Below are 25,578 nucleotides of genomic sequence, written 5' to 3'. Positions count from 1 at the left end.
GCAATGCAAAGAAGCTGGGAGGATTCAGTGGGTCAGGCAGCAGTGGGGAGAGATCATCAGTCAATGTTTTGGGTCTTGATTCTTTCTCAAAATTCAATACATGATGGCTCTTAATAAAGGGTCCTGGCACAAAATACTGACTCACCACCTCACCATAGATGCAGCCTGACCTACTCAGTCCCTCCAGCAGCTCTTTCTTTCCTCCAGGTTCCAGCCCTGCAGATCTGATTTTCTGAAGCTCTCCTGTCGTTCACTCAGCTGGGAGCACCCCTCCTGTTGTTTGACTCTTCCATTCCTGAAGGGAATGCCCAGGGTAGGATTTGCAGAGGACATTCAATGTTACTGAAATTGAATAAATGCTTCAGCCTCATTTACTCAGCAAGGGAGGGAAGGAGAGGCCAAGTCGCCTACTGCTTCTTTTGGTGCTTTTGTCAGAAGAGATAAATTGATCACAACTAAACCACAGTCTATCTGTTCCACCTGCACAGCAGCCCAAATTAACCTGGTTGTTTATAAACCCTCTGAGAATTCTTGCAAATATGAAGTAAGTTCCTGCTGAATCTTACTGGTGTTGGGGGGGGGTGGGGGAAGGGTGATTAGTGACGAGCAAGGATGGGAAACCCTACTGTTGACTGGATGCTTGTTGTCAGTGAAGACTTTAGTGAGCTGGGGCCGAGATGACAGCTCTTTCAGCTCAGCTGGCCTCAGTGCCCCACAGGTGTCTGGTGCTTGGAGGAATAGGGATCAGTGAAGTTGCACAGCAAATATGTCAGGCTGAATGGCCATATCATGCTATTTCCCACATGAGATGGAACACAGTGTGACTTATTTTGGCATCCCCTCCTCCAGTGTGAACACTCTGAGCCTGTCTGGGAAACACCAACCCTGGCAGCAGGTCCCAGCTGCACACCAACCCTAGCTGGATCTCTGTGGCTGGGAATTGGGGCTGTTCCTAAAGTACCTCCTCAGCCCATTCACTCACCAGCTGTGCAGGCTCTAGCCCCTGAGGACTGACCACCTGGATGTCCACTCCATCAACAGGCATGTTCTGGAGCAAGTTCATCACCTCACTCCTGGAGCTCCACTTACAATCCTTGCCTGCCACCTTCACAATGATATCCCCGTCCTTCAGACCAAATCCCTGCAAAAAAAGACCAGCAGATTAGGGCCACTCATAGACAACTACCTCACACTGACACTAACTGCTATCTTCCCACCCCCTCAACATGGACTGCTCTCTTTCCCACCCCACCAACACAGACCACTCTTACCCTAATATAGACTACTTCCCTTCCCCTCCTCTCTCCCCGCCCCCCCCACCCACTGACACCTCCTCTCCCCCAAACACAGTCTCACTCCCCCTTCTCGACAGACTGCTCATTCCCCCCCCCCACCATATGAACCACTCCCTTCCCCTCTCCCTCTTCACAGACTGCTCTCTTAACCCCCTCAAAACATTCTCTCAGCACCCCCCTGCCCTCCAGCCAGCTCCCACATCTCCCTCCTCGGCGAGGACCACTCCCCACTGCTTGGGCATGGACCACCCTCCTCCTCCCTTTTGCCCGCTCACCGACTGCTTCCACCAACCCCCTCAACATGGGCCTCTATTATCGATAGTACAAGACAACAGGAAAGGTGCTCCAGTGAAGACCCAAATTCCAACGGCAGGAAACTGCGGAAGTTGATTGTGGCAGACTACACAAAAAGGAAGGACTGCTTTGATGGGGAAAGCTCAGGGACCTGCTCCTGTTGGAGTGAAGGGCTAGGCTGGAAGGGTTGAAGAATATTGAAGGTCTGGGTATGAAAAAAAAACATGTCAGGTCCAGACAGCTGGGATCATCCTTGGAGAACAGAAGAAAGAAACAGAGGGCGAAAAGGGGGACATGGTCCTCTGACAATCAAGGGAGAGGGAAATCCAACAGATTGTTTACTGACATTTGGAGCAAAAGCGTAGCTGGGGAGAGAGCAAGTCTGCTTGTGTGGGGTCATGGGAAATGGGCAAAGTCTTACATAAGTGTTTCATATCTGTATTACAGTGAAGAAGGACATGGAAGCCAGAGTTCAGGGAGGAATAGTGATGTCTTGGAGCATCCCTGGACCTGACCTGGTGCATCTTGGGATGCTGTGAGAAACGAAAGGGGAAATTGCTGGGACCTTTTGCATCTTTATTAGCCACAGCTGATGTATCAGGAGGGCTGCAAGGACAAGCCAAGAAACCACAGGCTGCTGAGACAAACATTAGTGGTGGGAAAGCTATTGAAGCAGATTCTAAGAGACTTTCATGTAGAGAGGCAAGGATTCTTTAAGGATAGCATGGTTTAGTATGTGGGAAATTATGTCTCACAATGGATTGTGTATACAAGTTTTGGAAGGACTTTGTCAAGATCCTGGATGGTAGGTTGTTAGATCACATAGGATCCAAGGCTATCTGGCCAACTGGATGTAAAATTAGCTTAGTATAACCATATAACAATTACAGTATGGAAACAGGCCATCTCAGCCCCTCAAGTCTGCACCAATTTAAGTGATCTCCTCTCGTCCCACCTACCCGTTCCCTGTCCATAACCCTCCAATCCCCTCACATCCATGCACTTATCCAACCTTCTCTTAAATGACAAAATTGACCCTGCTGCAACCACCTCTTCTGATAGGTGATCACACTCAGCCCCCACTCTCTGAGTGAAAAAGCTCCCTCTCATGTTACTTCTAAATTTTTGCCCCCTAACCCTCAACTTATGACCCCTCATTCCAATCTCACCTACCCTCAAGGAGAAGAGCCTATTCACATCTACTCTATATATCCCCCTCATAATTTTATATACCTCTATTAAATCTCCCCTCAACCTTCTACGCTCCAATGAATAAAGACCCAGTCTACTCAATCTTTGTATTCTAGATACTGCAATCCAGGCAACATTTTAGTAAATCTTCTCTGCACCCTCTCTACCTTATTGATATCCTTCCTATAATTTGAGGACAAGAACTACACACAGTATTCCAAATTTGGCCTCACCAATGCCTTGAACAGTCTCAACATCACCTCCCAGCTCCTATATTCTATGCTTTGATTTATAAAGGCCAGCATACCAAAAGCCTTCTTTACCGCTCTATCCACATGAGAAACCACTTTCAAAGAATGATGAACCATTATTCCAAGATCTCTCTGTTCCTCTGCATTCCTCAATGCCCTCCCCTTCACTGCATATGTCCTGTTTTGATCATTCTTCCCAAACTAAAGCACTTCACACTTATCGGTATTAAATTCCATCTTCCAGCCCTCTCTTCTAAGCAGTCCAAATCCTCTGCAGTCCCTGAAAACTATCTTCACTATCCACATCTCCCCCTATTATTGAATCATCCACATACTTACCCAATTTACCGCTCCATCATCCAAATCATTAAATAACAAACAACAAGGGACCCAACACAGATCCCTGAGGCACACCGCTCGTCATCGGCTTCCATCCTGACAATTATCCACCATGACTATCTGGCATCTACCTTCTAGCCACTATTGAACCCATTTGACTATCTCAACATTAATACCTAGCGCCTGAACATTCCTTATCAACTGTCGATGTGGAACCTTATCGAAGTCCTTTCTGAAATCCATATAGACTATATCTACTGCTCTACCCTCATCAACCTTCCTAGTCACCTACTCAAAAAATTCAACAAGATCTGTCAAACATGACCTTCCCCACACAAACCCGTGTTGGGTGTCCCTGATCAGTCCCTGTCTCTCTAGATACTTATACATATCATCTCTAAGAATACTTTCCATTAGTTTACCAACCACCGAAATCAAACTTACTGGCCTATAATTGCTGGGCCTACACCTGGAGCCCTTTTTAAACAGAGGAACAATGTTTGTGACACACCAATCCTACGGCACCATGTCCCCCTCTAGTGACTGTTGGAAAATCACTGTCAGAGCCTCCTCTATTTCCTCCCTGACTTCCCTCAAGGTCCTGGGGAAAGTCCTGGGGAAAATCCTGTTGAGACCCAGAGACTTATCCACCTTTATATGCCTCAAAAGTTCCAATACCCTTCTTTCCAAATCCCTACATTTTCCATAGTCATCCCTTTTGCTTCTCTTATCCTACACAATTCCATATCCTTTTCCCTAGTGAATACCGAAGAGAAGAACTCATTCAATATCTCCCTCATCTCATTTGGCTCCACGTACATTTGTCTGCTCTGATTCCCTAAGGGACCAATTTTATCCTTCACTCTCCTTTTGCTATTTACACATTTGTAAAAACCCTTCGGATTTACTTTCATCCGGTTCACTATAGCCACCTGGTACCTTCTTTTCGCTATCTTAATTTCTTTCTTAAGCTTCTTTTTACAATCCATGTATTTTCCAAGCATCTCATCTATACCTTGTTTCTTGTATTTAACGTAGGCCTCCCTTTTGTCTCAAACCAACTTTCTAATATCCCTTGAAAACAACAGCTCTCTCGAACTTTTGGCTCTGCCTTAAATCCTAACAGGAACATAAAGATTCTGCACCCACAAAATCTCAACTTGAAATGACTTCCAATTCTTTCTACCTCCTTCCCATAAAACAAATCAACCCAAACCTTGCAAATCCCTTCTCATTTCATCAAGTCTGGCTTTCCCCCACACAAAAACCTTAATCTTTAGACCAGACCTATCCCTTTCCATAATTATATTGAAACTAATGGTACCATGATCACTGGATCCGAAGTGCTCCCCAACACACACCTCAGTCACCTGCCCCATCTCATTCCCCAACAGTCGATCCAACACTGCCCCTTCTCTAGTGTGTACCTCAATGTATTGCTGCAAAGAAAAACTATCTTGCACACATTTTACGAATTCTAATCCATCCAGCCCCTTCACAGAATGTGTTTCCCAATCTAGATTAGGAAAATTAAAATCCATGAGGTTATTACAAATATCAGCTATTCCCTTACACATTTGTTTCTCTATTTCTCACTCCCCATAGGTGGTCTATATTACACCCCTATAATTGTAACTTCTCCTTTTCCATTTTTTTAATTTCACCCATACCGCCTCCCTTGATGAGCCCTCCAATCCATCTTGTATCAGTACTGCTGTGATATTTTCCCTGACAAGCAATGCCAACCACCCCATTACCCCTCCAATTCTATTTCACCTAAAGCAGCAAAATCACAAAATATTTAGCTGCTAGTCACTTCCCTCCTGCAACCACATCTCACTAATCGCCTCCACATCATACTGCCAAGTGTCTATCCACACCTTCAGCTCATCCACCTTCCTAGCATTAAAGTAAATGCATTTCAGAAATTTCTCACATCTTACCTTGTCCCCATCTTTATTACCATTATTCCCCCCCTCCCCCCCCATCACTGCACTGATCCTTTTCATTCTCGATCACCTGTCTTTCCACCCCAAACCTTGTTTACAAGCCTTCTCTATTTGAGGACAAGCCTTCTCTTTGCTGTTCACCTTTATATGGATCCCTTTCCCCAACCATACTAGTTTAAGGCCCCCCTAGTAGCGCTACCAAATGCCCCTGCCAGGATCCTGGACCCTCTGGGATTCAGATGCAACCCATCCGTTCGGTACAGGTCCAACCTCCCCCAAAAAAGGTCCCAGTGATCCAGGAACTCGAATCCCTGCCCCTTTTACTCCACCCCTTTAGCCATGCATTCATCCTCCACCTGATACTATTCTTGCCCTCATTATCGCGTGTTAAAAGTCAGAGTGGTAATTGGTTGTTTTTCAGATTGGAAGTGTGAGACCAGTGGTGTCCTGCAGGGATTGGTGCTGGGTCCTCTGTTCTTTGGCATGCATATTAATTATTTGAATGACATTGCAGTTGGCATGGTGAGCAAGCTTGCATGTGACACCACAATTTATGGTGTAGTAGACAGTGAATGAGATGATTTAAGAAATGCCAGGATCTAGAAAGTGGAGCAAGGAATGTCAGATGGAATTTCTCAGACAAGGGCAAAGTGATTTGGAAAGTTTAACAGGGCTGTTCTTGCATGGTGAATGACAGGGCTCTGGAGAGTGTTGTAGAACACACAGACCTCGGGGTGTGATCACATGGTTCCTTGAAATTAGTGATACAGGTAGACAGTAGTGAAGGTGTTTGGTATGCTTATCTCCACTGGAGTTGGAACACCATGTTACTGATGTACAAAAGATTGGTTAGGCCATGCTTTGATGTTGTGTGCAGTTCTGGTCATTTCTCTGCAGAAAGGATGCAATTGACTTTGAAAAGGTGAAGAAATGTTACCTTGATAGGAGGACTGGATAGGCTGGGGATGTTTTCACTAGAGCATAGGAGACTGTGAAGTAACTGTAACAGAGGGGTAGATAGTCTGTTCCCCAAATGAAGGATGTGTAAAACTAGCAGGCATAGGTTTAAGATGAAGGGGGATGAGGTTCAAAGGGGAGGATAAATATTTTGCACACAGGAGTTGGTGCTTAATGAGCTGCCAGAGGAGGTGGAGACAGGAACATGAACAACATTGGAGAGGTAGTGGGTTGAGCATTGCAAGGATGTGGAATTAGTGCCATCAAGTGGGATTGGTGTAAAGAAGCACAATGGTCAACACAGACACGATGGGTCAAAGAGCCTTTATCCATGCTGTACACTCATGACCAATGTTCATACGAGTCAAAGCACAAAACGCTGGAGAAGCTCAGCAGGTCAGTGTCCTTTATGTCGCAAAGGTAGAAATACGGAACCGACGTTTCGGGCTTGACCCCTTCACCAAGGTGTGAGAAAATGTCATCAGGCTTCTGATCAAAAAAGGTGGAGGGGGTGCCAAAGGCAGGAGATGATAAGTGGAGAAAGGAGGGAGGGGGTGGAGGGTTGGCTGGGTGGGTAAGGGGGGGGGGGAAGGGAGGGGAGAACTGGAAAGGGGGAGGGGAAAGAAAAGGCAACCAAGTTTAGTAGAAAGCACAGAAGCCATCTGGCTGGAGAGTGCCCATACAGAAAATAAGGTGATGTTCCTTCAATCTGAGGGTGGTCAGGGTGGGATTGTACATGTGAGTATGGGAGTACGACTCAGATTTGAAATGGTTGGCTACTGGGAGGTCTCGGTTGTTGAGGATGGAGAGGAGGATCTCCCAATCACATGAGGATTGTTCATAAGAGAGTTGGTACTTACTGCAGCAGCACAGCTGGGATCCAATCCTGTCACCTGCACCGCAGCGTCATCCCGTAATGTGAACCCCTGCTCCCAGTCTCCTGGCTGCAGCCTGATCTTGCGAGGGGCTGTCCACTTCTGCCTGGCGGAGAAGGCAGCAGGTGGGCCCTGGCAGAAAGAATCCCAGCTGTGACCCAATGAACCATTTCAACCCAATACTGATAATGGAGTCTTGATCTGCTAATGAGGTCAATGACTAGTGAATGCTCTCTTCCCCAGGGTAAACAATTCCAAAATTATGGACATAAGTTTAAGGGGAGAAGGACCTGAAGGGCAACATTTTCCATGAAGTGGGTGGTCCATGTGTGGAATGAGCTGCCAGAGGAAACTGTACAAGTCTGACACTCAGAAGACATTTGGACAGATCAATGGATAGGAAGGGTTTAGAAAGACGCGATCATATATAGGCAAGTGACACTAGCCCAGTTGTTAACTAGATGAGCCAAAGAGTCGGTTCCGTTCTATGACTGAGATGAAAGAGGGTGTTTTGTTTGGAAACAAAATCAGGCAAGTGGGAAATACTTTGGGATCAGTACTTTGAGATTAAGTGTTAAGGTGGTCGTGGGAAGAGTTGATCCTCGGTCCTGAACGGGGCAACAAAAAAACAAAAACCGCTGGAGTAAATCATCAGGTCAAGACAGGGGTGGTCGAGATTTTTTTTTAAAAAACATACAGCACCGTAAACAGGCTCTTCTGGCCCATGAGCCAAATACACCAATCGCTTGTTGTTGAAGGAAGCACATTCTTTTTGACAAGAAAAAGCTGCTGCAATGACAGTGCTGCCACTGGTGCAGACCTGGGAGAGCGGAAATAGCATTGCTCCGAAGGGTCCTAATGCCTTCAGCTCCGTACAGGCTTTAAAACAGCTGGTTAAAGGAGCCAACAGTGTTTTAATTTAAAATCCTCTGTGATCAAGATGGCAGCGCTTATGGTTGGCAGCAGCCACAAGAGCTTGCAGACTCGGGGAATCAGAGGACCAATGCAAGCACAAGAAACAGGGAGACCCCCTACCCACTGTTAAGGAGAAGCAGAGGATACAACCCTCCTGGATGGGAACACAGCGGAAAACCAGCTCAACGGCTGAGGGACCCAAAGGCTGCAGTGGTGGGACCCACAAGGCCTGCAGGCTACAGGAGTCTGGCTCATGGAAATCGGGTATCAGAGATTCAAGAGGGGGCTGAGGGCAAGAAAGGCTCCCAAAGGGCCTCAGGTGCTAAAGGCTTCCTAATCATGTCAGAGGTTTGGATCTAGAGCTCGGGTTGACAATTAATCTAATAGGGGTCTGTGCAGCTACAGAGGATGTGGGAGTGTTAGATACAAATCCATGGACACTCAGTGACTCTGAAGGGTCCCTCTTTTGCTTCTCTTTCTATCCTATTGTGAGGAGCGCCAGGTGACACCAATGGGAATTCTTTATCTCGCCATACCGCAGACGCAATTACATGTTTTCTACTAATACATGACAATAAAGAAATCAAATCGGAACCAAGTAGCCTCCTACTGTAAATTTCTACCAATCACTCAGATGCTGACAAGGTCGGAAAGGGAGAGGAATTTTGGATAATCTCCATGTCCCATTAGGAGTAGTAAACAGAGGGAGTGGAGCCTTCCCTGACCCAGAATACATACCAGCTTTTGGAAAAGATCCACCACTTTCGCACTGGACACCTGTGGTTGGATTATTTCAATCTGCTGACTCGTTTTACCTATGGGTAGAAATAAAACCAGGATATAGACTGACAGCCACGCAGGGATTGAGCGAGGGATTGAATGTGGTGAGGATGGGGCAGAGACTCATGCAGGTATCAAGTAAGGGATTGAAGTGGCTCTCATGCCTGAGAACACAGGTGGAGGCGGTATGGCCCCTCAAACCTACCCCACATTCAATCTGACTGTTGGTGAACCACATTCTCTTCTGTACAAGTTCCCTATGATTCTCCTCTCACCAAGCTCTTACTGTTATCCCAACGATCCAGTCTCCAGGGACATGAACACCAAAGATTCACTACTTACCTCAGATTAAACAGCCATCTCTTGTAATGCTGCTTCCTATTTCAAGGCTCTCCCATTAGTGGAAACCTCTCCACATCTGTCCTTTTGTGTCCCCCTTAGGATCCTACATCTTTCAATATGACCTCTCCTCATTTTTCTGAGCCCTAAAGAATATAGACCAACTTATTTCACCACCCACACCACCCCACCGCCGTCCCAGGAGTCAGCTGACACACAAAGTGCTCATACCTATTATATTGGGACCATTCATCAGGTCAAAGTCATCTTCCTGTTCGAGCTCAGTGTATTTGGTGAGAGAGCGCTTGTGGGAAACTCTCAGAATTTCCTGGAAGATGTCGATCTTTTTTAAAGATTTGCAGAGACTCTGAACCCGCAGTGCCTCCTCGTGCCCCTTTATGGCCGACCGTAGATGTGCTTTACCTGTGGATAGAAGAAACTGAGAAAGACCAATGCAGACCAGTAGTCCTCAAGCGCTGACCCTTTATTTTGAGACTCCCTGATTCTGGAGACATTGGCAGGGGAAATATTGACTCCTCGCCACCCTGACAACTTCATACATCACACTGTTATCACTCTCATTCTCCTGGTCTAGATCACCAGTGCAATCTGCTACTCTCTCCTTGCTAGAGTCACCAGCAACCAACCCCTGACCCCCAACCAGGGGGTCAAACCCAGCCCTGTAACCCAGGTCAATCCCAGGTGGGAATGGAAGCTTAATTAATTAACTGAGTAATTAATTCCAAGAGAATTCTAAGGAATAGGTACTTGCATAGAGCAGTCCATTCGAATTTTCTAGAATCCTAGTGGTCCAAAGGTATAAAAATACCTGTAAACCACAAGAAGACTCTCTTGATATCGATACTGTGTGTGGCAGTACTTCTTGCTGTAAATGAGTTCTCATGCTTTACAAAGTAATTAACAATCTGTTTGTGCAACTGTATTCATGTTTGTTTTCAAACAACCAAAGTTCTTTTTTAAACATAGGCATTGGATCAAGACCAACCCTGTGACCCCTGACCCCCATCCCATCAATCAGGGCACTATCTCACCAAGCCGCTGGCGATGTTTTCTGCTCCTGAGGATGTTGAGAGGAGGGAGTTCCTCAGGCATCACAGTGTAGAGCTCAGACATGGTTTTATCCTGCTGGTCAGTGTCATCACCTGGATTCACTGTAACAGAGAAAGTGGACACGGAGGATCCAGCACCTCAGGGAGAGGTCCCATGCTACCCTGGCAACCCTCCCCCTTCACTAGCCTGGTACTCACATTGGTGATCCAGCAATGCGATAGACACAAGGTAATGAGCCAGTGCCTGGTAATGTTGTTGCTTGACCTGCACAGTGTGGCACCAGGCTGCAGGCACGTGCTCCTTAATGGGAGCCTGGGCAATGCTCTGGTTCACCAGGGCATAGGTGTCCGACAGCTGGCGCAAAGAGAGAAACAGTGTCAGGTCCCTGACCATGAGGCCAACCCCACCGGGGACTCCTTCCACCTCACTCACGTTTCCCCCATACAGGAAAAATAAACACACAAAAACCCCACCGGGGACTCCTTTCCCTACACTCACAGGAAACACACACACCCCCCACCAAGGACAACTCCACCTGCACTCACAGGAACCCCCATACAGGACAGGCACATTCACGCGAGGGTGAAACCCCACCGAGGACTCCTTCCTCCATTCTCAGGACCACAAGAAAGCCATCCACACCACCCCTCCCCCTCCCCCACTTTCTCCCACCCCTCACCAGGAGAGGGGAGATATGGACAGAATGGGAACATCACAGCTCAGCACCACCCACCACCCACTCGGGGATGTGTTCCCTCAGCCACCCACACTCACCCAGGCTGCCTCCTGTGCCAGTCGCAGCAGGCTGCAGAATTGGTTGATGGTCCCTGCCAGCACTGCCTTCTCGAAGAAGCACTCCCGGGCCTGAGCAAGCATCAGCCCCACCAGCATGGTCTGCATGGCTGGGCTCAGATCGAAGCTGGGCGTGTGAGTGTAGGTCTCCCGCAACTGGGTCAACACCCCTGCAACGACAGGACACGTTGTTGGGGGAGGGGAGAAGAGTCATCCATTAGGTGCCCTGAGAATACCAAACCTATCGACTCATCAATCCTGTGCCAGTTATGGATTCTTTCACTGTTTAATCCCAGTGTTCAAACCCTTCACTGGGTCCTGGTCATCCCTCCCCTCACCCATAACTGTTGGCTCTGATGAAGGACCCTTGTCTGCTACCCATTCCCCTGATGATCAGAGATCCCCTCCTCACCCTGCTGAGGCCCCAGGTGGAAGTATACAGTGTTCTAGGCAACCAAGGCACTGACCTGCAGCCCTTTGGAGGGCAGTCATGGAGCAGTGGAGGCCTGCAGGACTGCAGCGGTCAGCACGAGCGGCGATCTGGGTAAGGAGGGCGGCCATGTTGAAGAGGACACTGGCCTTCTCCATGGACAAGTGCTGCTGGCAGGCAGGGAGCCCAGTCATCGAGTCGTACCTGCAGTGGCACAGAGTCCAAGTCTGAGAGAGAACCGCAGCCAATGATGGGCCTACCCTTGCCCACCCTCTCTCCTGGGAACCATCTCCTCTATCCTCCCTCTCACAGACACTTGCCCCCTCTTATACTCCCTTCCTTCCTTGGAGGGGGGGGGGGTCACCCTGTGCTCTGGGCCAGACCTGATGCAGCTGGAAAAAACTCTGTAGTATTTCCCACAGATGTTACAAAGGTAGAAGGAGGGTCAGGTAATATTGAAAAAATATCAAATCCACAGAAGAATTTAGACAGGTTAGGAGACTCGGCAAGGAAATGGCAGCTGGATTAAAGGGCAGCGAAATGTATGATTGTGTACTTCGGTAGAAGGAATAAAGTAGACTACTTGCTAAAGGGGGAGAGAATTCAGAAAGCAAAGGTCTCAAGGCGTTCTAATGCAGAATTCCCTAAAACTTGTAGGTTGATAGCAAGGAAGGCTAATTCAAATTCATTTCAAGAGAACTTGAATACACAAGCAAGAACATAATCATGAGGCTTTATAAGGCATGGTTCAGATCACATTTGAAGTACTATGAGCAGTTTTGGGCCCCATTTCAATGGAAGGAAGTGCTGGCATGAGTGAGAATCCAGAAGAGGTTCAATAATAATTTTTGGAATGTTAGCTCTGGAACTGTATTTGGGGGAGTTTAGAAGAATAAGGGGAGATCTCATTGAAATCTGTGAAATACTGAAAGGCCTGGATAGAGGGATCATGGAGAGGATGTTTCCTCTGGTGGGGAAATATGGCCACAGGCTCTGAATACAAAAACATCCCTTTAGAAAAGAGACAAGGAATTTATTTTTGTAGGGGCGGGAGGGGAATTGTGGAATTTGTTGCCACTGATGGCTGTGGAGGCCGTGTCATTAGATATATTTCGGAGATAGATACGTTCTTTTTTTTTTAAAATTTTTTATTTTTCACACCATAAATCACATTAGCCATGATACACACTTTTTCCTTTTCACACATATACAGTGACATTTTCTCCCCCCCCCTCCCTCCTCCCAACCCCCCCTCCCATCCATTTAAGGTATACAATCTAGGATACATTAAACCAGTCAGACAATGTTGTCACGGAGATAGATACGTTCTTGATCAGGAAGGGAATCAAGGGTTATGGGGAGAATGTATCACTGGAAAATGAGAATGTGATAAAATCAGTTTATTTGCGGATGATGTTATAGTATACTTAACAGAACCAGAACTATCAATAAAAGAATTATATAAGAAATTGAAGGAATATGGAAAAGTGTCGGGTTACAAGATTAACGTAAATAAAAGTGAAGTAATGCCAATGAATAATGCGGATTTCTCAAAATTTAAGAAGGAATCACCATTCAGATGGCAAATGCAAGCAATAAGATACCTAGGTATACAAATAAATAAAAATCTCGGCCATCTATATAAACTCAATTATTATCCACTAATGAAAAAATTACAGGGCGATTTAGAGCAATGGAAAGATTTACCACTAACACTAATAGGAAGGATAAACTGTATTAAAATGAACATTTTCCCAAGGATACTATACCTATTTCAGGCATTGCCAATACACTTGACAGAGAAATTCTTCAAGGAGTTAAAGAAAATAATAAGGAAATTTTTATGGAAAGGGGGGAAACAGAGGATAGCACTAGATAAATTAACAGAATGGTATAAACAAGGAGGCTTACAACTGCCAAACTTTAAAAATTATTATAGAGCCGCACAATTAAGATACCTATCAAATTTTTATCAAACAAGGGAAAAGCCAGAATGGACTAGATTAGAACTAGATAAAATAGGGGAAAAGACACCTGAACACATATTATATAAATGGGATGAAAAATTGGTACAACATAGAAGTTCTCCAGTATTACATCATCTGCTCAATATTTGGAAGAAGATTCATGTAGAAAGGAATAAAACAAATTACCAATTACCAAAACTAATAATGACGCAAAATCAGTTACTCCCTTTTACAATAGATAACCTTTCCTATAGAGAATGGGGGAAAAAAGGGATCAAAAGAATAGAAAATTGTTTTTCAGGAAATAGATTATTATCCTTTGAACAAATGAAGGATAAATATAATATAACTCAAGATACAGTGTTGGCATATTAACAACTGAGATCCTACTTGAAGGACAAATTAGGAAGCAGTCTGAGGTTACCAGAGGGAAGTAACTTTGAATATGTCATTACAGATACAATGATAATCAAAAAATTTATAACAAATATGTATATTAAACTGCAAGAAAAGGAGAATGAGGAAACAAATGGTAAAACTAAACAAAAATGGGAACAAGATTTAAATATAAAGATAAAGAAGGAAACATGGGAGAAGTTATGCTCTGGAACGATGAGAAATACAATAAATACGAGGTTACGTATGATACAATATAACTGGATACACAGGCTATACACTACACCTCAAAAGTTAAATAAATGGGACCCAACAGTATCTGACAGATGTTTTTGTTGTAAAAAAGAAATGGGAACAACAATTCATGCAATCTGGACATGTGAGAAAGTAGAAAAATTTTGGGAAGATCTAAACCAGATATTAAATAAAATTACAGAAAACAATATACCAAAATACCCAGAGACCTTCCTCCTAAGTAACATAAAAAACAAAGAATTTGGACTTGATTTGGATGGTGCACAAAAAAGATTTGTTAAGATAGCTCTAGCCGTAGCAAAAATATGTATTATGTCAACCTGGAAATTAGAAGATAATTTGAGAATACAACAATGGTATATAGAAATGAATGAATGTATTCCATTAGAAAAAATAACATATAGTTTAAGAAATAATATTGAAATATTTGAACAAATATGGGAGCCATACATGAAACACAATAGAGAAAACCTACCGGGGACATCTACCATCTAAAATAACGAAAGGAGAAGTAAATGAAAAGAATTGGCTCAGTGGAATTTCTTGTTTATTTTTATTGAATGACAACATTGTTTGACTGGTTTAATGTATCTTAGATTTTGTACTTTAAATGAATGGGAGGGGAGGTAGGGAGGGGAGGTAGGGAGGGTGGAATGGGAGGGGGGGGAGAAAATGACACTGTATATATTTGAAAAGGAAAATGTATGTATCTTGGTCAATGTGGTTTATGGTGTGAAAAATAAAAAAATTTAAAAAAAAAAGAAAATGAGAATGTGGTCATGATATTGGTCCCCAAATATCATGGTTGGAAAATGCACAAAGGCAATGGTGGGGAACCATGGCAGCCCACTAGGGTGCCATTACGATGCAGGGCGTACAGACCACACTGGGTGACACCATCAGAATTTTTTTGTGCAGTGTTAACAACAATTTTTGTAAGCCCATCTTACATGTATCAATATACCTACAAGGTTAAAATTCGATGCTAATTTACTTTTTGAACTTTCTAATGCGCGCCAGTCGGAGCTGTCATTATTACCCAATTACAATTATGCTTCGAATCGTGGTTTTGTCTGCACGCGCTACAAGCACACGCTGTTGATTTTGTTGCTGCTGGTGTTTTTATAGTCGTGATTTTTGTCGAATTTTCTGGAGTTTTAGCTACAAATTGTGGTAATTAGTATATGTGAACCTGTATCAATAAGTTTTTTTGAGAATGAAATAGAATTGATATTGTAATTTAAGTGTGATTTTAATTTTGTTCATTGTTTATCTCACTACTGTTGCTGTTATATTCAGTGATCTATGGGAATTACAATTTACAAGTAACATTAGTAAAAAAAACATTAAGTATGGCCTGATATGGGAGGAGGTCCATGGTGTGGAGTGGGGGGGGGGGGTGGGGAAGGAGGGTTTACACCAATTGTAACTTACGTTTTGTGTGAATAGCCTGAATTGTAAACAAATGTCGCTCTTGTAACTTTTGGATTAAGAGTAACAAAGGGGCGATATTGATTTACTACCAAAAAGGCAAAAAACAGAGGGAGAATGCAGGAGGATCAGCCACAATGAAATGGCAGAGTGGACTTTGGGCCAATCAGCCCAATTCTGCTCCTATGGATCCATGGCTCCACTCACCAGGTGAAGAACAACCCCGGGTGCCGACTTGACAGGAAGAAGCGGGTCTCCAGGAATCCCAGCTGTGTGTAGTAGGAACTTAGTAACTCAACGCCAGCCTCACTCCGGCTCGGAGTCCGCACCGCCTGCAACCAGACACATGACAGTGAGGCCCAGACTTCATCAGGACAGTTAACTGGGGGAGAGAGACCGGGAACCAGGGTGGAGGAAATCGGACTCACGGTGAGGTCGGGACTTCACCGGGGACGGGGGCTGCGGCTGCAGCTGCTCCCTGTGGAACAGGAGGTGGAGGTAGGGAGGAGCAGCTGGCAGCTCCAATAGTTACAGACACAATGACCAAATGCTCTGTTCCCTTGTCATTGAGCAGAGATGGGGGGCGGGGGGGGGGAAAGGAGACCAGGATGGTGGGATTGTGAGAGGAGAGACTAGGAGGGAGAGGTAGAGAGGAGCACAAGACCTGTAGATGCTGGAACGTGGAATAAACATTAAGCTGTTGGAGGGATGTGGCAGGTTTGGCGAGACTGTGGAGGGAGGTGATCGGTCATCTCTTCGAGTAGAATCTTTCTCCCTTATATAACCATCTAACAGTTTATGGCATGGAAACAGGCCATGTCGGCCCTACAAGTCCATGCTGACAAATGGGCTGGTCCCATTTGCCTGCGTTTAGTCCATATCCAGTACTGACCACCTCCTCCCATGAGCATTGGCCATCCCTTGAACGAGACCCAGCCTCTGATTGTTCAAACGAAATTGCCACGTGACCAACTCCTCTCCCCAAACCCCTGCCCCCTCATCCTTCCCATGCCTTCTCCCCAACACAGAACACACCTGCTCTTGCCCTACGCCAGCCACCCATCCGCGGCCCTGACTCCAGCTGCCACTGCCCCCCCACCCCCCCAGACATCTCAGCCCCCACCTTCCAGCCGTGCCTCTACTGCTCACCTGCCGTAGGTCCATCAAGTCGAGAATCTGATCTTCATATTCAGCTGGGTTCTCACTGTAATGTTCCTGGATGAAGTCCTGTGCAGGAACAGAGACATCATCAATCACTGGTTACTGCAAAATGACAGTGTCCCCAGTCACCGGGTAAACAGGAATGCAGCCCGCCAGGGTCACTGCCCACCAGGGTCTCCGCCCCTCCCCGCCCCCAGGGTCTCTGCCCAGCTGGGAAAGGAAACCCTCTGAACTGCTGGGGCAAATCGCAGGCAGCTCCAGTGAACCACATCGAATGCTGTCGCACACACTGGCATCTTGCCATGCCTGCACCGATTTTCCTCAACAAATTTCCACGTTGAATCCACTGTTCCAGGAAGTCCTGCTGGAAGACAACTGAGCAGTGTCTCCCCATCAACCACCCACTGTTCTCTCCCCACCCTCTTTCCTCATATCCCACTCATTAGTTCTCCCTCACTCCTCACCAACTCCACTTCCCCCCTCACCTGCCCCATAACCCCCGCAGCCCCCCACCTGCCCAGCTCCCCCCTCAGGCCCCCCACCCCACCTCACAAACCCCCCCCAACCCTCATTCTACCTGCACCCATACCCCCCCTCTGGCATCCATTCCACCCCACACCCACCTACACCCCCATTCCACCCTCTGACCCTCACTCCCCCCATAAACAGCTCCCAAAGCTCCACAACCACTCTCCCATCAGCACCCTCACCACCTGCCCCTCTTCTCCTGCACCCCCCCCACCCACTGCACTCCCCCTGCAAGCCCCCCACTCCCACTCCCTCATCCACTCCACTCCCTACACTGACCCTTGACTAATAAGCCATGGAGAACTTGCTGCTGTCCCAACATGTGACCTCCCACCAAGCCTCATGACCTCGCCTGTTCCAGGCATCGGTCAGTACAACCCCACCCCTTTCCTCATGGAATCCACCTCTGCTGAATCTCCTGCCCATTACCCTCCAGCCCTGCTAACTCTCCATACCTTCAGGGGAACCACAAAGTCAACGTCCTTAGTTTCCTTCAGACCCAAGGGGATAAGGGGAAAGCAGAGACACTCCCTGTAGAAATGAAGGGAAAGGCGGTCAGTCACCGAGGGTTTGGTGGGGGAAGGGGGTCGCTCAGTTAGTCCTCAAGTGGTGAACAAAGCAGGTAACAAATCTGTAGGTGCTGGGGTTTGCTGCAGTACACAGTACTGGAGAAACTCAGCAGATCACACAACATGCATAGGAAGCAAGGTCTGAGCCCTTCATCAGGAGTTCCGAAAATCAGGCAGACACCCAAATTTGGAGACTGCCAGGGTGAAATAGAAGGTGTTCCCCCAAGGGTTCGCTCCTTCAGGGACTCCCTAGTCCACTCATTGCTTTCCCCACCCCCACTCATACCCTCCCCATTGCCCATTTAGTGCCTACCTCCATAACCACAAGAACTGCTCCACTCACCAACACCTCCTCCATCACCACCATTTGGAGTCCCAAACAGTAAAAGCAACATTTCACTTGAGAATCTGCAGGGGTGGGGGGGGGTCATTTATGCATCCGGTGCTCCCGCTGTGGTATCTTCTGCATCGGAGAGACTGGTCGCAGACTGGGAGATTGCTTTGCCAAGCACCTTCACTCTGCCCACTGCAACATCAAGGACCTCCCAGTAGCTAACCATTTTCATTCTACCTACCGACGGGTCTGTCCATCAAAACTAAAGCCACTCACTAAATGGAGAAATTATCATCCAATGTTCTGTCCCAATAGACTCCAACCAGATAGCTTCAGTATGGACTTCTCCAATTTCTGTTAATCCCTCTCCCAAGTCTCTCATCCTCTGTCTCCCCTCCCCCTTCCCTTTGTTCTTCTATTAGAGAGCTACCCTTCTTAATTACTTGCCTTCTTCTCCATCACTTTTTGGCTTCTTTCTCTATTACCATTCCACCTGTATTAACCCCTTTCCTGTCAGCCTTTCTTTTCTACCTTCCCCCTACCTTATTTTTGGCATCCCTGAGAAAGGGCCTGGGCCTGAAATGTTGACCCCTCCCTCACACCCCCAGCTTCCCTTTCACCCCTCCCACAGGCTGCCAGGTCAGGCAGCATTGTGGGGTTTAACACTCTCATTGCGGCATGAGCACTCACTGTTCGCTCTGGTAAACCTCCACTGAGCTGTTTAACCCCTCGAGCTCCTCCTTCAGCAGCTGCAGGTTGGCGTTGACAAAACTCAGTTCCAGCAATGCCACCTCCCGTACCCGGTGGTTATCTGTGGCCCTGTAATGCAGAGAGAGATGAGCCCTTCCCTCACACAACCCATCCTCCATAGCCTGCACCCTGAGCCCCTCCCTCACACCCCCACACATTACCCCTCCCCACACCTCAAGCCCCTCCTTTACATTGCTCCTCTCCCACACACCAAGCCCTTTCCTGCACTGAGCTCCTACCCCAATACCTCACCTATCTCCACACACCCTGTCTACACAACTTCTCCCCTCATAATCCCCCTCCCCAACTCCTGAAGCTCAATTCCAGCAGTACCCAATGAATTGTCCATGACCTGCAACACAGAGATGAGCCTCCCCATATTCACCACTTCATTCCACCCCTACACACTGTTTCACTCCCCCCACTGCACACATCCCCTCCCATACACACCTCTCCCCACCACACTGCCTCCTCCTCACCCCTCTCATCCTCCATAGCAACCCGTCCTCCAGTTGTAAGTGTTGGGTTCAGGGCAATGTAGTATTCAGGGTCAGGGCAGACCTCATTATTTCCATACCCCTTGCAATGAAAGTTAATAATCACATTACACTCAATTTGTTTAACAATTTTCTTTTTCATTCCTTCCAGATGAAAAACATCACCTTTTCCCTCATTATTCTCCAGTCCCCATTCTCCTGCTCTCACACAGAATCTCTGCAGTATCTGTGAGCTCACAACCTACTGACACACCCATCTCTGAATCACCCACAAACTTGGCCACAGTTCACCAGATCCCAGCCGTCAATGGAAGCTGCAGGTAGTTGAGACCTGGCACCAATCTATATGGATACTTTGGCAAACTATTTTACCCCAGTCTCATCAACCTGGGTCTAGACCATACCCCTCCAGCCCCTGTACTTAACCAATCTTCTCTTAAACATTGAACTAGAACCACCACCTCATCCACCACCTTCACTGGAAGCTTATTCCACACTCTCACTGCCCTTTGTGAAGAAGTTCCTCCAAATACTGCCCTTAAATATTTTGCCTTTCACCCTTAACCCATGTCCTCTCATTCTTGTCTCACCCACCCTCAGGGTAAATGCAAACAGGTATTTTCCCCCTACTATCTATACCCCTCATCATTTTGTATGCCTCTATCAAATCACCCCTCATTCTCCAATGCTCTAGGAAATAAAGTCCTAATCTATGCACCCTTTCTTTTTCACTCAATTCGTCAAGAACCAGCTTGTAATTTTTCTCTGTACTCTTTCAATCTTATTGATATTTTCCCCATAACCTCTTTCTGTGAACCTAAATATGACCATTGAGCCAATCCCTGACCTGCCAGTAGATTATGATTTTACAGTAACCTTTAATTTTATCAAATAAGTCATAGAAATTGTCTGCTTCAAAAATAGAACTACAACAAAAAATAGAATGTCAGAAGAACCCAGTCAGGAATCACCTGTGGAGAGAAAACTGGTCAGTGAATCAGTTGGGGGACCTTCCTTAGAACTGAGAGGGGGCGGTGGGGTGGGGGATGTCAGTTTTCAAAGCAGAGCTCTGAGAAAGGAGGTAGACTAGAGATCAGGGGAACCAGGGCAAGCAGTGCTGATGGGGTGGAGGGACCTTGACAGCAAAGAACAGTGCCAACAGAAAACAATGAACTCACCCCAGGTTAGAGAGCTCCAGAATATGGTCAGGTGTTGTTGCTCTCATTTATGCTGGGGCTCACTGTGGGAGTGGCAGAGGCCCCAGACACACAGGATTGGGACAGAAAATTAAACCACTCTCTTTCAGTCCTGAGGAAGGGTTCCTGACCCTGAAACTTTGACTGGTTTGTTTCTCTGCAGATGCACCCTGACTGGCCAGATTCCTCTGGAGTTTCTGATGCTGTTACATCTACCAGAAGACTGAACTGCACCGCATAGGATTTTAATTTTTTTATATATATATATAAATAAATAAATGTGTGTGTATTATATATGTGTGTGTGTATATGTATATATATGTATGTGTGTGTGTATATATATATATATCTGTATGTGTGTGTATATATATATGTATGTGTGTGTATATATATATGTATGTGTGTGTGTGTATATATATGTGTGTGTGTGCATATATGTATGTGTGTGTATATATATATGTATGTCTGTGTGTATATGTGTGTGTGTGTGTGTGTGTGTGTGTATATAAATAAATGTAGACACTCAGCACCACTGTCTGGTATGGAGATGCCAATGCACAGGACAATAAGAGGGTTTAGACAGTTGTGAACTCAGCCAGCGCCAACATGGCATTAGTCTTAACTCAATCGAGGACATCTATAAGAGGCGATGTCACAAGAATGCAGCCTACATACTCAAGGACCCTCACCACCCAGGCCATGCCCTCTTCACACTGCTACCATAAAGAACACGAGCCTGAAGACAAACATCCAGGGGTACAAACACAGTTTCTTCCCCTCTGCCATCAGTTTTCTGAATAGACAATGAACCACTGACACTACCTCACTTTTTCTTATCTTTGCACTAATTTATTTATTTTAAACAGTAATTTATAGAAATATTTGCACCCTGATGCTGCTGCAAAACAAGGAATTTTGTGACATGTTCATAACAATAAATTCTGATTCTGACCCATCCAGGTACTTGAAAAACACACAGGCAGTGGGGCAGCAGATAGTGGGACAGAAACTGAGAGTCTCACAATGGGACTGACAGGCACCGAGGCAGGCGCAGAGAGAGTGGGATGGATGTGCGGGCCGCGGAGTAGATGCAGACAGTAGGTGCAGACAGCAGACGGGGGGCATGCAGTGGGCTTACCGAAGCAGGTTCTCCGCTCCTGTCCGCAGGCGCATGGCTTTGATAATCTGCTGGTTGAGAGAGACCCGGTGACTCTGTAGCTTGCTGCGGCCAGTCTCGGCATACGGGTTACATCCCTGGAAAACAAATGGCAGTGTTGGCAAGGTGGTGAAGTGGGAGTCTTGCTGCCTCACCCCACCCCCCCCCCCTACATCCAGCACTGTCTGTAAGGAACTTGCAGGTTTCTTGTGTGTGTGTGTGGACAAAGAGGAATAAACTGGGATTGTAATTAATAGGCTGTCATGGACTCTGTGGGCTGAAGGACCTGTTTGTGAGCAGCATCTCTCTTGAACAGACCCAATAAACACAGTGTAGTCTCTCCCTCCACACCTGACCTGTTGGCTATTTCAGCATCTCCATAATCACAGCTACTTTAACATGGGAGGCCATGCGGCCCATTGGGGCTTTACTGTCTGAGAGCTGAAGCACACATAATCCAAACACCATCAGTGAAGTTAAGGAACAACCATATAGTAAGGCCCCTCCTTCACATGGTGGGATGAGAAGGGGGTTGGAATGGGGTGGGGATGGGAGTGAGAGTGACTGTGGTCAGCCCATGTTTGCAGCCACATTTAGCAAGTGAATGCCCCAGACACACCCTCACGTTCCTGGGACACACAGCCTTGTCAATGATTTATCAATGCTGACTCATACACATTCCAGAAGCTTCTCTCACACGCATTTGTGCACCTGAGCAATGCAATCCCCAATATCCTGTCCTTGGAGACAACAATATCAATCTCATCATTCATAACAACAACATGAGGGACCGTGATGGTGTAGATAACCAGCGCCTGATCCCCATGGTAGGTGTCCAAAATTAGAGGGCACAGGGCAGGTGAGAGGGAGCCTGAGGAATGAATTGTTCATGTTGGTGTTTGAAACGAGCTGCCAGAGGAAGTAGAAGCAGGATCAGGAGGCACGTGGACAAGTCATGGGATGAGCAGAACAGAGAGGGACATGGAATTAGAGCAGGTGTGGGATTGCCCAGGCATGATTGCCCAGGCATGATGCAGCAAGGCTGCAGCCCAGTCCAGGAGAGGATTAGTGATCCGTGTCTCTAATCTGGGCAAGCAGGAGGTAGATTCCCAGCATTAAGGGCCTCACTCTGGTATGCAGGGTACACACCTTTTTTATGGATTTATTTTCCTGAAACTCAACACCGCAAGTGAAACTAGTGTTACTCACAGATCAAGAGTGATACACACCACTTTGGTTCCCAATACACCCTTCAGCAGGTTTGTGGAGCATCCAGCAGTGGGAATTTCCATGGTGTTCATGCCAGGTATTGACATCTGACAGGGGGCTGCCATGATGTCACCACAGAGCCTGTGTCACTGCTCACTGGGAGGTCCTGATCACCCCCAGAACCACCCCCTTCCCCCACCAATTTCTATCCAATGGGCCCACACCTCCCATGCAACACAAGCCAAGGGAAACAATCTCCAATACAGACACCGCCCCCATTCTCCACACCCTCGTGCCCTAGTGGGCAGTTTCAATGTGAGCTGGTGTTAAAGTTCTGGGAACAGGATCAGTAAAAGGGATACAAACAAAAAAATGCTGGAGAAGCTCAATGTCCACAAGAGGTTAAAGATACAATGTATAACCAATGTTTCAGACCTCTGGCTGCATGACTTGCTCAGTCCTTCCAACAATTTTGTGTTTTCACTACAATCACAGTGTCTGTAGACTTGTATGTTTCGCTCAATTCAGTAAACAGGATCTTGTTTCCAAATAACCATAAGCTGTCTGGTCTCCCATTGAAGGACACAAGCAAGAGTCCACATGCTGTGTAAGATTAACCAGAACAGTGGGCTAAAGAAGACATTTAACTCAGACGAGGTGTTGCACTTGGTTAACTAGGGCTAAACTTGTATGTTGAATGGCATGACCTTGGAGAGAGTTGTAGAACAGAAGCTTTTGGGCACAGGTACATAGTTCCAAGAGAGTGGAAACACATTGGGTGGTGAAGAAGGCATGTATCACGCTTGCCTTCGTCAATCAGGGCATTGGGAATTGGATCAGGGTTATCACCTTACCACTGGACAAGACCTCATCTGGAGAATCCTGTACAGTTTTGGTGGCTCAGCTACAGGAAGGATGACATTAGACTGGAAAAGGGAGTAGAAAATATTCATTTGAATGTTTCCATAACGGTGGTGGGGGGGTTGAATTATAAGGACAGCTGGATGGATTGGGACTTTTCTCCCTAGATTGTAGGAGACTGAGGGAGTCCTTATATAGTCATGAGGGGCATGGATTCCCCCCCCCCTAAGATAGCAGGATTTAGGGAGAAAGGGGAAATATTTAAAAGGGGAAATATTTAAAAGGGAAGTGAGAGGAAACCTTCTTCCACAAGACACAGAAGCAGAAATAGGCCATTCAGCCCATCAAATCTGCCCACCATTCAATCATGAGCTGATCTATTGCCCCACACCCCGACTTTTGATGTACTAGCTCATCAAGAACCTATCAATCTTTCTTTCTAGGTGGTGAGTGTGTGGAACCAGATGCAGAGGAATCACAATGTTGGCAGGTCCATGGATAAATTGAAAAGGACACCTGCAGAAAACAGCCAGGTAGGACGAAATCAGGTGGAGAGCCTGGTCGGCATGGACAAGTTGGGCCGAAAGTCCTGTTCTATGTTGTACCACTCTGAGAACAAACCCGTGACCTTACAATATTGGCGACAACCCAAGCCCCGGGCTCTGTTCCGACGGGCAGGACAGCTCCGTAAACACCCCTGCGAGGTGTGTTTACAGACGTGACCCGTGACCAACCGCTGGGGCCGACCCCCCGTCTCCCGAGGGAGCTTTCCCCTCCCCCCGAGTACGGGCAACCCCCCCCCCCCACGAGTACGGGCAACCCCCCCCCCACGAGTACGGGCAACCCCCCCCCCCCCCCACGAGTACGGGCAACCCCCCCCCCCACGAGTACGGGCAACCCCCCCCCCCCCACGAGTACGGGCAACCCCCCCCCCCACGAGTACGGGCAACCCCCCCCCCCACGAGTACGGGCAACCCCCCCCCCCACGAGTACGGGCAACCCCCCCCCCACGAGTACGGGCAACCCCCCCCCCCACGAGTACGGGCAACCCCCCCCCCCACGAGTACGGGCAACCCCCCCCCCACGAGTACGGGCAACCCCCCCCCCACGAGTACGGGCAACCCCCCCCCCCACGAGTACGGGCAACCCCCCCCCCCCCGAGAAAACAGGAGCTCAGGATAAGGTTCAACCACAGGTGACTTGATGAATACCCTCCCTTCTAACGCCCACCCTCCTCACTCTCCCCTGTCCGGCCACACCGACCTTACGGAAATAGCTGTTCTCCCGCGGGGTTCCGGACCGAACCGAGTCGGTCATCGCGGACGGAGGGTGGAGGGGAGGGGCGGTTCCCGGGACCGGGCGCTCCGATTCCTCCGCTCGCGGTTCGGCCTCCAGGTTCCCGGTTCTGCTTTGGCCTCCGGATCCGCCCCGGATCCTCCTACTCCCGCTGCCGAGCAGTGGTCACTCCGAACCGAGCGTCGACTCTCGATTCTGCGGCTTCCCTTCCTGGCCGAGCTGGTTCAACCTGGTCCCGCCCACTGCACCTCTCGGCGCTGCCTACGGGGGAGCGGTGCGGTTGCGGGACTGTGTCGGGCGCCGAGATCAGATCATATCGGGGGTAGATCTTTTAAAATATTTGCAGCTCGTTGAGGAATGATCTGCTCGTTCACCTCCATCTCAGGGCAACAATTGGGCTCTGCAAACCAACTTCTGAAAAGCCCGAGAACCTTCCCAAACTCTGGCAGAGGTGATGTGAAGACCCTGCTCGCACAGACACTCCCGCTGGAGAG

General features: G+C 47.4%; 2 protein-coding genes across 4 annotated transcripts in view; one reads left to right on the top strand and one right to left on the bottom strand.

Annotated features, from left to right (window-relative positions):
- faap24 (FA core complex associated protein 24) overlaps nt 1-20,854 on the top strand; it is a 29,830-nt gene extending 8,976 nt beyond the window's left edge. The window contains exon 6 of the mRNA XM_069901974.1: nt 20,726-20,854. Within this exon, the coding sequence (XP_069758075.1) occupies nt 20,726-20,803 (78 nt within the window). The 3' untranslated portion in view covers nt 20,804-20,854. The remainder of the gene's footprint in view (nt 1-20,725) is intronic.
- The window catches only part of rhpn2 (rhophilin, Rho GTPase binding protein 2), a 27,036-nt gene extending 1,458 nt beyond the window's left edge, over nt 1-25,578 (bottom strand). The window contains exons 1-14 of one of the 3 annotated variants that reach the window (XM_069901960.1): nt 25,052-25,577; nt 21,701-21,816; nt 18,810-18,938; nt 17,672-17,747; nt 16,677-16,754; nt 15,735-15,859; nt 11,516-11,682; nt 11,031-11,218; nt 10,454-10,610; nt 10,238-10,357; nt 9,417-9,608; nt 8,805-8,881; nt 7,137-7,283; nt 983-1,141 (exon numbers count right to left, since the gene is read on the bottom strand). In XM_069901960.1, coding sequence (XP_069758061.1) covers nt 983-1,141; nt 7,137-7,283; nt 8,805-8,881; nt 9,417-9,608; nt 10,238-10,357; nt 10,454-10,610; nt 11,031-11,218; nt 11,516-11,682; nt 15,735-15,859; nt 16,677-16,754; nt 17,672-17,747; nt 18,810-18,938; nt 21,701-21,816; nt 25,052-25,105 — 1,785 coding nt within the window. In that variant the 5' untranslated portion in view covers nt 25,106-25,577. Of the gene's footprint in view, nt 1-982; nt 1,142-7,136; nt 7,284-8,804; nt 8,882-9,416; nt 9,609-10,237; nt 10,358-10,453; nt 10,611-11,030; nt 11,219-11,515; nt 11,683-15,734; nt 15,860-16,676; nt 16,755-17,671; nt 17,748-18,809; nt 18,939-21,700; nt 21,817-25,051 lie in introns of all 3 variants that reach the window. The other 2 variants (XM_069901962.1, XM_069901961.1) reach the window with 2 other exon arrangements.

Source organism: Narcine bancroftii, chromosome 10 (genome assembly GCF_036971445.1).
Source record: "Narcine bancroftii isolate sNarBan1 chromosome 10, sNarBan1.hap1, whole genome shotgun sequence".
In the NCBI taxonomy this organism is placed as follows: Eukaryota; Metazoa; Chordata; class Chondrichthyes; order Torpediniformes; family Narcinidae; genus Narcine; species Narcine bancroftii.
Note: the sequence above shows the minus strand (reverse complement) of the source record. Positions and strands in the feature narration are given on the sequence as shown.